The sequence below is a fragment of the Panthera pardus genome, unplaced genomic scaffold (assembly GCF_024362965.1).
Source record: "Panthera pardus isolate Hobbes unplaced genomic scaffold, ASM2436296v1 HiC_scaffold_27, whole genome shotgun sequence".
Lineage (NCBI taxonomy): Eukaryota > Metazoa > Chordata > Mammalia > Carnivora > Felidae > Panthera > Panthera pardus.
Window position 1 is genome coordinate 109,687,180 of NW_026526843.1, and position 15,144 is coordinate 109,702,323.

At 42.9% G+C, this 15,144-nt stretch overlaps 1 protein-coding gene across 1 annotated transcript; it reads right to left on the reverse strand.

The window, feature by feature from the left end:
• Window positions 1-116: 116 nt before the first annotated feature.
• Window positions 117-1,548, reverse strand: LOC109256382 (SNRPN upstream reading frame protein-like). Its single transcript, XM_053891373.1, has 2 exons — window positions 1,496-1,548; window positions 117-405 (listed from the first exon to the last, which is right to left on the reverse strand). Exons 1-2 carry the CDS (start codon window positions 1,546-1,548, stop codon window positions 117-119), a joined length of 342 nt encoding a protein of 113 aa, XP_053747348.1.
• Window positions 1,549-15,144: the final 13,596 nt, after the last annotated feature.

Consider the following 15,144-nt stretch of genomic DNA (forward strand, 5'->3'; position numbering starts at 1 on the left):
GCACCCAATCCACCGTCCGCGGTAAGGTTTCAGGATCCTTAAGACCTGGGGGAAGGCTACAGATAAAGGTGTGACGGAGGCTCTCCTACACACAGTGCAAGCTTGGGGCAGGAGCTTCAAACAGTAGACGGAGGCTGCTTCTTCCCCTGGCAATCGGCTAAGCTGGATGTTCCAGTGCTGCTTTCACCACTGCTTGGTGTCCCAGCGAAGAATCGCCGTCCCAGTTCGGCCTGGAAATCGACCACAGGTACTTGCTGCTGCCGAGACCGCCTTGGGTACAGCTGACACTCTCGGTTGCTCAGGGAGGCTCTCCTTCGACATTTGACTTGGACTTGCACCTCGGGCACGTGCGGTTCCACAGTCCGTCTCAGGTGTAAGCCGTCCCTGGCTCGCTCCACCGCGCTGCTAGCCGCCCCTCAGAACAGACGGTCGGGCATCTCTGGCGACCACTCCGCTGTGCCAAGATCTGCATTATCTTAAATGCAATGATTAAATCTAAGCTAAAAAGTAGAAGAGATCTCCAGGGGCCCTGTTTCAGTGATTAGATAATTATGTCATCTAATAAGCCTAATGAATTCCCCTGAAATCAGTCCCTTGGGGGAACTTTATTTGCTTAAACATTTTAGAAATCTCCCCTTACAATCTTATTTATGATTTTAATTTGTGCTCCTGAGAAATAGGTTTCTCAGAAAGGATACATTTTGGCTCCCATGTTAACTGGAACCCATCAGCGGGATTTTATTGAAGCGGGCGCTGGACGTGTGGATATCCTGATCACAGACAATCCTGAACTTCCTAAAGAAAAACTGAAAACATACTGTTTTTTTAGTCTTCAGCTTCAAGGCACTGTTACACTTAATTAGCTTTTGCTCCGTTAGGCACTGCACAGTTGCTTTTTTAAAAGTATAAAACATTTGGAGTCCCAGCCAAAAAAAGACTTTAACAACATATAATTATTATCTTGTTTTTCTTTAGACATCTTCAAGAACTTTACAAATTTTCCTATTCATTGTCATGCATCTTAGGGGGTTAGTATATTTACTTTAGTAGATTTCCTGGACTATTAATAAAATCCTAAATGTTACATTATGACAAGGATTCTCAACTCTGGCTGCCTAGGGGAATCACCTGGGGAGCTTTTCAAAAATATTAATGGCATGGCCCCACCCTAGACTAATTGAATTAGAAATTTTTGGAGTAGGGTTCTGGCACTGGTGTTTTTTAAAAGCTCCCCAGGTGATTTTAATGTCCAGCCAGAGCTGAGAACAACTGTATTATTGGAAATATTGACTACAATCTATGATTTGTTTCAGCAAGGAATCGTTTAACAAGGAATACTTTGGAAACACCCTTAATTTCTCAAAACAGAGTTTAAAAAATTATGCACGTACACACACTCACACACACAGGAAATACATTGTATGTGTTTGAGAACTCACTTATGCTCTTGGGTATATGGAGGCACCTCTCACCAAACCTGATCCTTCAAAGTTACCTTTCAAAGAAATATGTAAGAGGCCGACTACTTTCCATGTGTTGGAACATCATTCTTCCTTTCTTCAAGGTGAATTATATCCGTTATTATCCTCGAATATTGTCTGTTTGAAATTGCATAGTTCTGCAACTGATCCTTGGTTAACTTGCCCGAAGACAGAGCTCACTTACTATTCCCCCAACTCCAGCTCGTGGCGCTTAGACTTAGAGGAAGACTCGTGATTACTGTCTCAGGGGATACTATCTTTTTGGTTCGGAATAGTACATAAAACCTCAAATGACCCAGAGAAACTTGCAGAGCACGCGAGAAAGAGTAAGATCTTGAGGTAAAGGTGACAGGATGAAGCCAATCACAGAATCTCTTTCCTTTAATATGAGCAAAAAGGGATTTTTAAAAATAGCAAAAAGTGACCAATAGCCACCATGGAAGAAAAGTGGCATGACCTTGCGAAAATAAGAAACGGTGGCCGGAGGGAGGACTGGATAATTCGGGCGCTTATTCTGGCTCACTGATGTGCTGGAGCAGGTTCCCACTGGCTCAGGAGAGCCTGCTGATAGTCCAGTTTTCAGGGATTTTTCAAGCCAGGGATTAAATAGAGCAGTTCTTAAAAATTACACTTACAATTAAACAAATTTTATTTAAAACAAAGATGGTAAATGCTCAAAAACACCGCTTTCTAATTATTTCACTTCATTTTACTCTTATTTATGCTTTTGAGGTTATCTATGTATCCGCAAGGTGGAAATACTGTTTAATGATGTGCTACGCTATATAGCGATGTGTGTTCCAATTCCACACTTAGTCACGTCACATTGGTGGCTTGAAATTGGCTACGGGGGGAATACTTATGCTGTGGAAACTGGCATACACTCTACATTAGGGATTTTTATTTTTGAGAGCCAGTCTTTAAACATTTACCACCACACTACTGCTCTTAACCTCACCCCCATGTTCCACTGACCATCACCTGATATGGTACCGGGGGGAGAAAAAAAAGCCAGTTGACAAAAACCCATATTCTCACCACTCACTCTCAATTTAGAGAGAAGTGAATTGATGAGGAGAATCAGAAACCCTAGGGAAAAAATCAAGGAAAAGAACTGAGTATTTCATCAGGGACAGAAGAAAACATCCTCAGTGTATGCCATTTACTAGGGATTCATACGGAATTGAGGGCATAATTCCAAGCCTAACATATTAAGAATAGGATTTGTCTCCAAGTATGAGGTCTGAATTCCTAGTGCAGAACACAGAAGATATTCTTTAAAGAGAGCTCGTGTCCACCAACAAAGGGGGCACACAACCCCAGTCGAACTCTATGTCTGCCCCTCTGGCCATATCATCAGTGTAGAGAAAAGTATATAAAACACTTCATTTAGGACTCAAATTGGAGCTCTTAGAGGAAGACAAATGAGTTTTAGGTAGGTTAGAATGGGGTCAAGATGTCGCTCACACATGTCAGGGAAAACAAAAACGTCCAGTCAGCTGCCAACATCGAGAATGAGAAAGTAAAAATAAGGTAAAAAACCAAGATGAAATGCTAAAACAGCAGATGGGGCTAAAAAGGGCGAAGTCAGAGTTAAGAAAACAAGTTGAAGACCAGCACAATACAATTATAGGTTGAATGAATTGATTGGAAACAGCAAGAAGAACGGACACCAGGTGAAATATCACATTATTGACAGAAAAGGTTTGGGGTTATACAGTTAGAACAGAGGTAAAGACAAATGTCAAATTTTAGAATATTAGTAACTAAACAGAATTTGGTAGCACCTCAACTAGGGGATCAGAATTAACATCACAAATGAGGGGCAGATAGACATCAGATGGGTGTGATACCCTGAGAAGGACACAACATTTATATGGAATTCTGGCTGGGAGTGTAAAACTGGAATCTAAGAAGCATTCTATTAAAAAGAGAAAAAGGTCTGTATTCTTTTAAGATGTCAGTGTCATAAAAGACAAATGCTGAAGAATTGATCCATACCTAAGGGGACTGAAGAGGATGACCAGTGTTCTTGCCTGAATGTTTGTGTGCCCCCAATATTCATACGTTGAAAGCCTAACGCCCAAGATGATGGTGTTAGGAGGCGAGGCCGTTGGGAGACAGTTTGTTCATGAAGACAAAACTCTCATGAACGAGATCAGTGTCTTATAAGAGCAGCCCCAGAAAGCCAGCTCACCCCTTCCATCACGTGAAGCTACATGCAACAAAAGAAAAAGTAGATAATTTTGGTCCCATCAACATTTTATGTTTCAAAGAATAGCAGCAAGACAGTGAAAAGACAACCCACAAAATGGAAGAAAATTTTTGTACGTCATGTATCTGATAACAGATTTGCATCTACCATATATAAAGAACGCTTACAACTCAATAATAAAAACAACCCAATTAAAAAATGAGCAGGGGCGCCCGGATGGCTCAGTTGGTTAAGCGTCCAACTCTTGATTTCAGCTCAGGTCATGATCTCGTGGTTTGTGTCTGTGCTGATGGTGTAGTGCCTGCTTGGGATTCTCTCTCTGTCTCTGTCTCTCTCTCTTTGTCTCAAAAATAAATACACATTTAAATAATGGGTACAGGGTTTCCTTTTGGGGGCGATGGTGAAAATGTTCTAAAATTGACTGTGGTGATAGTTGTTCAACTGTGAATATACTAAAAAACCATTGAATTGTAGGCTTTCAATGGGTAAATTGTATGGAATGTGAATTATATTTCAGTAAAACTGTCATTAAAAAAGATTTGAACAAAGGGGAAAGACATAGCATGGGATTTAACTAGCATAAGAAAAAACTGTTGTGCTATTTTGGTTGTTTAACAGATCAGAATTTAGAATCACCCCACCTTAGCGCTAATGGACACAAGGAATGGCAATTCACTCTGGCAGTCAATTGCTCAGCAAGATGTTTACTGAGTTACTATGTGCCAGGCACTGGGCTGGGGGCTGAGGACAGTGAACAAGACAAGCATGGTTGTCATACTGACAGTAGTCAGAGTGTACTTCAAAGACATACATTAAATTACAAATTACACAACTGAATAAATGCCCTAGGAGAAAAATCCAGATAGTAGGAAAAGGTCACTGGAGGGTCCCAATCTAATCTGGGAAGGGAGGGGGGCTTCTTTGAAGAAGTGATGTTTGAGTTGAGCTCTTGAGGATTATCAAGAATACACTAGATGAAGACTGGGTGTGAGGTAGAGAGGATTCCAGACAGAGGGGCCTGGGCCTCCTCTGACAAGGAACCAGGGGCCAAAGGGCAGTGAGAAGTGGGGCGGGGGGGGCAGCATGGTGGGTGCTGGAGAGGCTGGCAGACCCCGAGGGCTTCATAAGCCACATTAGGAAATTGATCTTTATTTCAAAGGCCATGGCAAGCTGTTGACAGATTTTAAGGAGAGTGTTCCATTTATGTCTCTAGTATGTTTTCCTGTTAAGTCTCCCCCTGCGTAACACAAAAATAAAACTACCTGATTATGTCAGTGGAGGTGATGTGGCTCCCCCACTACCAAATTTCCTAGGCCACGGTTCTCATATTTTGGTCCCTGGGAAACAGCGTACACAATTCCCAGATGGAGAAGGGAGGGGAGAGTGTACAGAGGAGCCCCGAGGAAATTAAGCTGGGCCACATGAGCTTCGGTGAGCTCAGCGACACCAGTAACGCAATGATCCATAAGGACATATTGGCCTCTGTAAGCTCTGGATGTATGTAAGAGATGAGATCACTCCCTGTGACTCGAGGGTCTTGTTATTTACAGCTGCAGTGCTAAAAGTGGCACCATAGGCACTTTATAAAATATGGGTGGAGTAGCCCCTGGCCTCTGTTATATATCGCTTGGGCTATGAGCTGGTATCCTCAATTGAGTACAGGTGAAAACAGATGGAAAATAGATCATCTTACAATTCTCGGTGTGTTTTCATTGCCTTAGCATCTGTTGGAAAATTTATTCTGAGAATAGCATCAAGGAGCTGATCTACATAGTGGGCAGTGGCCAACTGAGGCCTCTGAGAGATGGTTTCTCCATTGGCCAAGGAGCGCTTTGCCAAAGTTCTTAAGGCTATGATATTGCCTTGACAACACTGAGTAAAACAAGACACTGAAGTTCTTTAAATTTACCATAAGTCACAAGTTACACTTGCTCTTAATTCCAGATCTTGGGAATATGTGTTCTCTGGTTGATTTAACTTTTTTGTCTTGGCTGGATGTGGTGAGGGCATGCCTTCCATGTTGTAAATGGCAACTCAAAACACCTTTTGATTCTCCTTGCTCTTGACCTTCCCTTCTTCTTTCCTTGTCCTCTTTTACTACCATCCTCTTTGTCTCTTGATCTTTCCTTTGAGTGACCTGCTAGAATTTTGAGCTCTTATATATACATGGCTCCAAATGGATTTGGCGAGTTCATCATGATCAACCACCAAACAATACATGTTACTGAAAACAATTCAATTCTACTATGTGCGAGGTATACACCCTGATCTCAAAGTAGCATTTTGACTCTTGTTGGTCACCCTACTTTCTTCTTTGGCTTCTCTGACACCCATCTCTCTTGCTTCTCTTTTGTCACGGCCCCAGTGATTGACACCTCCATATTCATTCAAACCCAAATATGACTAGTCTGAGCCAATCGTAGTGGTTCTATTGTTTTTGACAATGAATGATTGCTTTAAGAACTTCTGCAGCCATTTTTCCTCCAGCTTGAGGAGGAAGCCAACACTATTCTGGACAAGTTACAAAGAAATGAAATTGGAGCTCTGATATAGTGTGCCTGGAGCCCATGCTAGTTCTGAACTTCCTGTTACATGACATAATTAGTTTTCTTATTGTTTAAGCTGATGTGAGCTAGGATATTCTGCTGCTTGCATCTAAAAACACACTTACTGGGTGACTCAGTTGGTGAAGTGTCCGACTCTTGATCTCAGCCCCGGTCTTGATCTCCAGGTCGTGAGTTCAAGCCCCGTGTTGGGCCCTGCACTGGGTGTGAGGCCTACGTAAAAAAAAAAAAAAAATATAAAATAGGGGCGCCTGGGTGGCTCATTCGGTTGACGTCTCACTCTTGATTTCAGCTCAGGTCACAATCCCAGGGTCAAGGGATCGAGCCCTGCCTCAGGCTCCATGGAGCCTGCTTAAGATTCTCTCTCTCTCTTCTCTCTTCCCCTCTCCCCTGCTCGTGCTTTCTGTCTCTAAAATAAATTTTTAAAAAATAATTCAAAAATAAATTTTGGGGCACCTGGGTGGCTCAGCTGGTTAAGCGTCCAACTCTTGATTTCGGCTCAGGTCAGGATCTCACAGTTCGTGAGATTGAGCCCCACATCAGGCTCTGTGCTGACAGCGTGAAGCCTGCTTGGAACTCTCTCTCTCCCTCTCTCTCTCTGCCCGTCCCCTGCTCATGCTCTCTCTCCCCCTCAAAATAAATAAACGTAAAAAAATTTTTTTTAAAGAAAAAATAAAATAAAAACACACTTGCTGATGTTCCTTTTTAGTCCTTTCACCTCCACTTCTCAGGCTCCTTTTCATTGATTTTGCTTCTTTCGATCTTAGGGTTTTGTACTTGGTCCTCTTCTTTTGCTCACCAATCTCTATGAGTCAGCTCATCCACTTCTTTTGCTTCAACTACAGTTTACAATGTCGACTGGCTTCCAGGTCTGAATTTCCAGTTCACCCTCTTTCTCAAGCTCCATATCTATATTTTCTGCTGTTTGGGATCAATAATGAAATCAATCTCGACTGCACTTCACAATTACTGTAGACCTTTACAAATGTATGGTGTCCATGCCCATCCTTGACAATTTTGGTCCACCAGATTTAGATCAAGGCCAGTGATATCCACTAGAACTTTCTGAGATATTGGAAATAATTTACATCTGCACTGGCCAATACAGTAGCCATTAGCCACATGGGTCTACTGAACACTTGAAATGTGGCTGGTATTAAAAAGGAACACAATTTTTGCTGTTAGTTAATTTCAATGCATTTAAATAGTCACACGTGCTAGTGGCTACTGTAATGGACGGTGCAGCTGGCCCTTGCAATCCCTACTTGATTACATCCGGGAATCTTTATGAACTTAAATACAAGATAACTACTACTTACAGCAGCTACTACTTCTGCTCCACAGGCAATCTCTTTGTGATTTAGACCATGACCCACAGGAAGAGATATATTTTACACGATGACCCAGTATATATACACATATACTCACTCCCATGTACACACACTCATGTACACATATATGTCTTCTTACTACTTATGAGAAACTCTGATGCTTTTTATACTATTCTAGTCTATCAAAAAAAAAACCAACTGCTGGCCACGGCCCACTAATGCATCAGGTGCCACAATTTGGCAATCGCTACTACCCCTACAGAGCTGTCTTGTGCCATGGAGTGCTTATCATTCTACTTTAGGCACTGAAGTCTTTGCTGGGTGCCACCGCTGCTTGACCAGGCTCTTCAGACCTCCTGTGTACGGAGCCGTGGTCTGCAGCAACGAAGGGGAGAATGCCTGTCTCCCCTCTGTACTTCCGCATGTTAGAAGGCTTCCAAAGCATGCAGCTGATCTCTGAGTCCTTTAAAAAAGCTTCTCACCGAAACATCTCTTTTGGCTTCCATTTATAGCTCTCCAGCTCGAGAAGCTGTGTTTTCACTGGGACTTTAGAGGTAAGAAAATCTGAGTAACAGACATCATGCTGTGCTCAGAATTGCTTCTTATCCTCTGGCTCTTGGAATGCCTCTCCTGCCTGATTACCAAGGTTTCCCACTGGCTCAACCTTTTTGTGCCCAAGATAGAGTCCTGTCTCAGAGGGCTCCTTTGCCTGCACACATCAGGCATCTGGTGGGCCAGACTCCCGCTTTACCTGCCTTTGTAGACATTTCCTCAGACTCAAAGAACTTGACAGGTGTTCAATGAGGGAAGTGTGCTGTGGGACCATGGTTGGATTTATTCTGTGTAGAGCTCAGGGAGCTTCAGAAAGGGATAGGGAGGGGAAGATAAGGAGGAGGTAACAGGTGAGCTCATCCCAGGGGATACGTAGAAGCTTGAGGAAGAGAAGGATCTGATGTGATGTCCTTCCAGCTTCCAAGTCAGGTCAATAGTTTTCCTTCTCTGCTTCCACCTTTTCTTCCTGCCTGTATGAGAGACTCCTCACACTTTGGAGTGGTTGTTTCTGTCTAGACTTTGAGATCTTTAGGGACACAGGTCATATTTTCTTCATCTTTGTATCTTTACCAACTAACGTGACGCTTTTCCTTTGCGGAGAGAGATAGTCACTGAGTGAACAGGCGATGTATTGGATGTGAGAGAGAAGTGTAAAGATTGAAGTCAATTCCTGTGGGAACGGGGATCTGCTTCCAGAGGCTCCAGCCAACCCCAGGTCCTCTTCTAAGTGCCCCAGAGAGAAGGGATAGATGGGTCCTTTGGAGACTTTCAAGGTAGGTTTGAGATCGTTAAGGGCACTTTCAAAACCATCCCGGCTACCAAGTATGTCCTTTGAACCCAGGAAGTTCAGCAGCGAGGCTCCACTGCCTGCATGTGGGGCTCAGCATGACCTTGGTATCCTGTTCCCAGTCCAGATCCAAATCCCAGCCAGGTGTGCGGGCAAGGAATTAAAGCATTTCAGGTCTGAAGGCGCCTTTGAGATGGACTACAGAGGTCCCCTCACTGACCTTTCATGAGAACCAGACTTCAAGCCTAAAGCAGTCCTCCAATTGACTTCCTTTCTTTTTCTTTTGCTGGGTTTCCATGGAAATCAGTAATGAAGGAATGATTGATGGTCTGCTTCCTGCAAGCGTTCGTGTTCTCACCTCTTAGTAATATCCACTGGGAGTACGAGTAGCGAGGAAACCCAGGAGGAGGAGGTGTGGGCAGAGCTGATGCTATTTTTAGGGGCTGAACTTGAGTTCTGAAGGTGATTCTGGAGGCCGCTGGAGACCCTCGTCTATGCAGGTTGCCCCGTGCGCAGAGCCTCTGAAGGGAACTGAAGTCCTGTGGGCATTTGGAAGCCCGAGCGCAGCTTGGAGAAGCATGGAAGAGAAGCTTTGGCCCCGAGACTGATTCTGGAAGAGCACACTGCCGACCCAGTCTTGCTTTCTGCTTTACTTCACTCCTCAAAAATTCTGCGGCTGATCTTGGACAGTTGGAAGTAGCTAAATCTAGAGGGGAACAGGCATGTTGGCCCCGGAGCCGAAGAGCGTTTGTCTTGCAGCTGTGCCGCCCTCATAGCACAGGTGTACAGAGCATGATTAAGTGACCCCAGAAATGCGACCGCCTGGGGTGCGGTGCTCATTCTTTCACCCTGACGCAGCTAGCTCAGGGTGTGGGTACTCTCCGCCTCACGCCCCTTTTCTCTTCCCTGCCCCCCCCCCAAACACTGAGTTTCAAACTGTGGCGTCACTGTGAAAAACAGAGACGCTAGGAGACAGGTTTCCTGCTGTTGTTGTTGATTTGGTTTTAGAACCACTCACTCTGGTGCATTTTAGAAGTCTGCCCGAAAGGCAGGACAAACTTTTGAAAAATCTTTCGGCACCTTCATCGATCCAAATTTTAGTGTGATTTGGCAGGCGATGCCGGGTAACGTGTTCCAATGTTTTAACTTGCGCATAATTGCCAGATTAGCTATTGTTTGACTTGTACAGTTATTAATGAAATGTGGAAAAGAAAGGGTGGTAACCGCAAGGCCTGGGGGAATGTCTAGACATGAGGGTGGGGGTTGGGAGGTGGGGCACCAAGGGAGACGACACAGAATTTCCTTGACTGTGGTTTTTCTCAGACTCGGTATTTCTGCCTTAGCACAACCACACGTGGCCAAGATATTGATAGGTGAGAGCTCATTGTTTCAGTTAAAATGAAAAATCAAGTTTTAGGCTACGTGCTGGAGACATTTCTCACCTCACTGTGTTAGGAGAAAAGATGCAATCCCCTGGGCTGTGGGGTGAACACACGCAGGCTCACAAATGCACACGGACATTTAGGTTTTCAAGAGCTACTTCCGTGTCAAGGCAGCCAGGAGAGAGACGCTCAGGGTAACCAGGTTTTTGGAGGAAGAAGATTTGGGGTTCAGGAGAGCTTACGAATGTCATGCACGCACTTTGCAACCTTGTGTCAGGGTCACAAACTGAGAGAGGGAATCAGACCGACACACACGGATTTGGGGTGAGACCCCCGTAGGCAAAAATCAAAAAGAAGCCACTTAGGTTGTATGCTGAGTTGCTTTTGGTGTAAGTATAGATGGATAAATTATATTACAAAACCATACATAATGGATCATCATGTACACACAGGCAATCGCATGTAATTTGTCTCATCCACATAAATGTAAATTCAACTTTCAAGTGGCTGGATGGACTGGTTTTTATGTACGTTGGGAAAAGGTTTTCCCCTCGGTTTTATTCAAAGCAAGGCAAGCATCTCCCTCCCCCAGCCTCTCAACCCACCAGGACCCTCGTTACAGACAGACCCAGTTCTGAGCATGAACCTCGGTTCTCAGAGAAGAGCTTCTGGCAGTGTGGGATAGGCCGCAGGACTTGCTCTGTCCCCCTCCCCCACACCCCTCTCTCCCGCCCCCATCCTGACGTGGCCACAGTAGCCCAACCCCTCAGCCTCATTTCACTCAAGGCCACGAGTAGTACGGCCCTGGGACACACGAGAGTAAGTTTTGTTTTGGGTCCCAGCGGAAGAAGCCTGGGCCAGGTGCTGCCGTCTAGAATGGGTGAATGTCGCGGTGAACAACCGTGAGCAGTGGGGCAGGTGGGGGCAGCAGGTAGCCTAGGAGCCTGGGGTAGAGGAAGGAGGGGTGAGAATCGACAAGGGCCCTGGAGGAGAGAAAAGAACCAGAGCCACAGAATTTGAGAGCTGAAGAAACCTTTGAGAATGTTTAAGTCCAATCCCTTCATACTACAAATGAGGAAACTGAGGCTCAGAGAGAGGAACTGATTTGTCCAGAGTTAAGAGGTATGTAGCAACAGATCTGAAATTAGAATTCAGATTTCCCGTCTCAAGCCTGCTAGACTTCCTACTCAGATGAAATATTAAATACACCAAAACCACAATAAGCTAATATCGAGTTCATTTGTAATTCAAAGGAACCGTTGTTTCTCAACCGACTAAATGCCCTATTGTTCTTCATTAGGAAATCAGATAATTCTGAATCCTGACCATTCCATATTTCTCTTAGAGATCCTGTACTTTAATGCAATTTTATTGTAATCATGCCAAATATCATGAGCAGATAATGAATTTACTAGATTATTTCAAATCAGTTCCTTATACACTAATTTGTTTTATAGGATCACATTCAAACACTCTCTCTCTCTCTCTCTCTCTGTCTCTCTCTCTCTCTCTCTCTGTTTTAATCACCAGAATCACACTGTGATTTAGGTGGGTAAACTTCAAAACGCCAGGAGAAATTGCTTCTAGTATTTCCTGCTAAGACTTGAAAAGCCTAGGGGCTGGAAACTGTACGAAAAAGTCAGGTGGTTCTCTCAAGGCTTCCAGTATAGTTTTGGCATTCGTCTAACAATCGAAGTCTTTGTTTGGACTATATGAAATGTCATGGTGGTTTTTCACCCCTAGGAAGGAGTGATTTGCTAAAAAAATCACTCCAGCACTATATAGGTAACATCTTCTTTTGTGCTGGGCTAGCAAATTGGTCAGACTTGCCTCATTCTTTCAGAATTGCCAAAATCCCTTCCAAGTCCAAAACTTTGGTAACAATTCTATCCTAATCTTTCTCTTTCTCTTCCTCTTTAAAGAGCTGGTGTCTGTGATTTTTTAACTATAAGGTGCCCATTGCTTGACACATAGGGCTTAGGGCCCTTTATTTCTTCTATCCAAACTTCTTATGAATAGCTAGGAGCTGCAGGGCAGAAAAATTTAACAATCATACATTTTGTTTCTGAAATCTCTAATTTATTCTTGCTTCCCACTTTCTAGTCAATCTCATTTGCCCTGTCTTTCAAAGATTCCTATTTTCTAGCACTGACATGTATTAATCATTTGTAAAACTGTGTGTGTGTATTTTTTCCCGTCATTTCAACAGCTTTGAGGGTGGAGAGGGGAGGCTGGCATGTGGGTCAAGCTCTGACTGCAGTTTTTCCCTTGCAGCCTCTTAGATGAGGGGAAGGTGCGGGGAATGTGCTTCTTCCCCGGCTGTCACTGCTTCTGAGTTTAGAAAAAGGCCGAGGAATTGGGGTGTCATACTTCGAATGTGGGTACCTGTGCCTGCAGAGTAGTCTGGAGGGTGCATTTTGGGTGAGGGGGAATGTCTTACCTAAGCCTCCTTCTTTGCTCCCTTCACATAATGTCTTTTTATTGGCAAGTTTAAACCATTTACATTTAAATTAATTACTGATAAGGAGGGACTTCTGTCATTTTGCTATTTGTTTTCTACGTGCCTTATAGCTTTTTCATCCTTCATTTCCTGTATTACTGTCTTCTTTCGTATTTAGTTGATCTTTTTTTTTTTTTTACAGTGAAATGCTTAAATTCGTTACTAATTTCCTTTTGTGTATATTCTATAGCTATTTGTTATAGTTACTATGGGGATAATGTTTAACATCCTAAAGTTATAACACTGATTTGAATCGATACCACCTTAACTCCAATAACATACAAAAACTCTGTGCCTTTACAGCTCTGTCCCCAACTCTCCTGATTGTTGACATCACAAAATTACATCTTTAGACATTGTGTGCCCTAAAACATAAGCTACTAATTTTCTTAATGGATTAGTTTCTTAAATTATGTAGAGAACAAAAGGTGGAGTTACAAACCAAGGTTACAATAATATTAGTTTTTAGATTCATCAAAAAAAAATGTATTAGTCTCTTAAGTCATGTAGAAAACAAAAAGTGGAGTTATAAACCATTGTTACAGTGACACTAGCTTTTATAACTGCTCACGTATTTACCCTTCTTGAGAATTTCATTTCTTCATGCAGCTTCAGGTTACTGTCTAGTGTGCTTTCATTTCACCCTGCAGGACTCCCTTGAGTGTTGAGTGTTTCTTGCAGGGCAGGTCTAGCGATAACAAACTCCCTCAGCTGTTGTTTACCTAGTAATGTCTTAATTTCTTCTTCACTTTTGAAGGATGGTTTTGCCGGATACAGGATTCCTGATTGATGGGTTTTTTTTTTCTTTTAGCATTTTGAATACATCAACCTACTGCCTCCTGGCCTCCAAAGTTTCCGATGAGAAATCTGCTGTTATGGAGAATCTGTTGTATGGGACAAATTGCTTCTCTCTTGGCTGCTTTCATAATTCTGCCTTTGTCTTTGTCTTTCAAAAGTTTGGTTACAATGAATCTTAGTGTGGGTCTCTTTGAGTTCCTCTTTCTTGGAGTTTGCTGAGCTTCTTGGATGTTTATATTCGTGTCTTTCATCACATTTGGGGAGTTTTCAGCAATATGAGGCAGTATGGCATTCGGGGCCAATAAAATGGTAATGGGGTGGTTTGACAAGGTTTCAAGATATGGAAGTTGGTTTGGACCGAAGGAAGGACAGGATTTAGGAAGGCATCAAGTTGGTGGTATATTCTAGGCAGAAGGGAGGATGAAGCCTGATAATGAAGTAGTATTTGTTGTGTCTGATGTGGCAGGCACGTCAGCCATCTCATTTAAAATTCAAAATACAGGGGCGCCTGGGTGGCTCAGTCGGTTAAGCATCCGACTTTGGCTCAGGTCATGATCTCACAGTTCGTGGGTTCGAGCCCCGCGTCAGGGTCTGTGCTGACAGCTCCGAGCCTGAAGTCTGCTTTGGATTCTGTGTCTCTCTCTCTGCCCTTCCCACACTCACACCCTGTTTCTCTCTCTCTCTCTCAAAAATAAATAAACATTAAAATAAATAAAAATAAAATTCAAAATAGAGTACTAAAATATCAAAACAGAGGTAGGTATTAGCATTCTCATTTTACCGATAAGAAAAGGATGTTAAGGAAGGTTGAGACACCTGCCCAAGCTCACATGGCTAATGAGTGAATCGCATGGCTAATTAATAACTGACCGGAGAGTAAGAATTAACATAATTCATGCACTTTCCACTTTATCATCCTACCAAGGATAGTAGCATGAACGGAATTTGGAGGTGAGAACTGTTAAGTCACTCTGGAGTCAAGTAAATAGGCTTGGCCGGACCAAAGGGCAAGTGTAGAAAAGCAGTAGGAGATAAAGCTTAGATAAATGGGTCGCATTAAAAAAATTTTCAAATACCAGGCTTAACGTTTGGACTTTCTTTTATGGATAAGGGAGAAGTACTGGCAGTTGAGAGTAAAGAATTTTTAATTTCTTTCCAAAAGATGTTGTATAAATATGGAATGACAGTAAAAAGTAAATTCCTTGAAATCATGGATGTCTTTTGCACTAAATGAAGGGGCCAAGGGTCACGTCTGCATAGTCAACAAGTAGAGCAATAATAGATTCCACTCACCAAGAGCCTTTCATCTTCTGTTTATCTCTTAAGAAAACCTAAATCCATTTTTCTTTGTCTGAACACTTCATTTTCATCCCCCAAATAGCAACTTCTGTTTTATAGATTATTCTTGTTCTCTTCTTCCTTTTGGCTTTATAAAATGAACATCTGGAATTTTCCTGGATTGTTATATCCTTGAAATAAAATTCTATTAAAAGATTTGTTGTGGTTCAAAGGAAAATTTATTATTTTGTTTGGT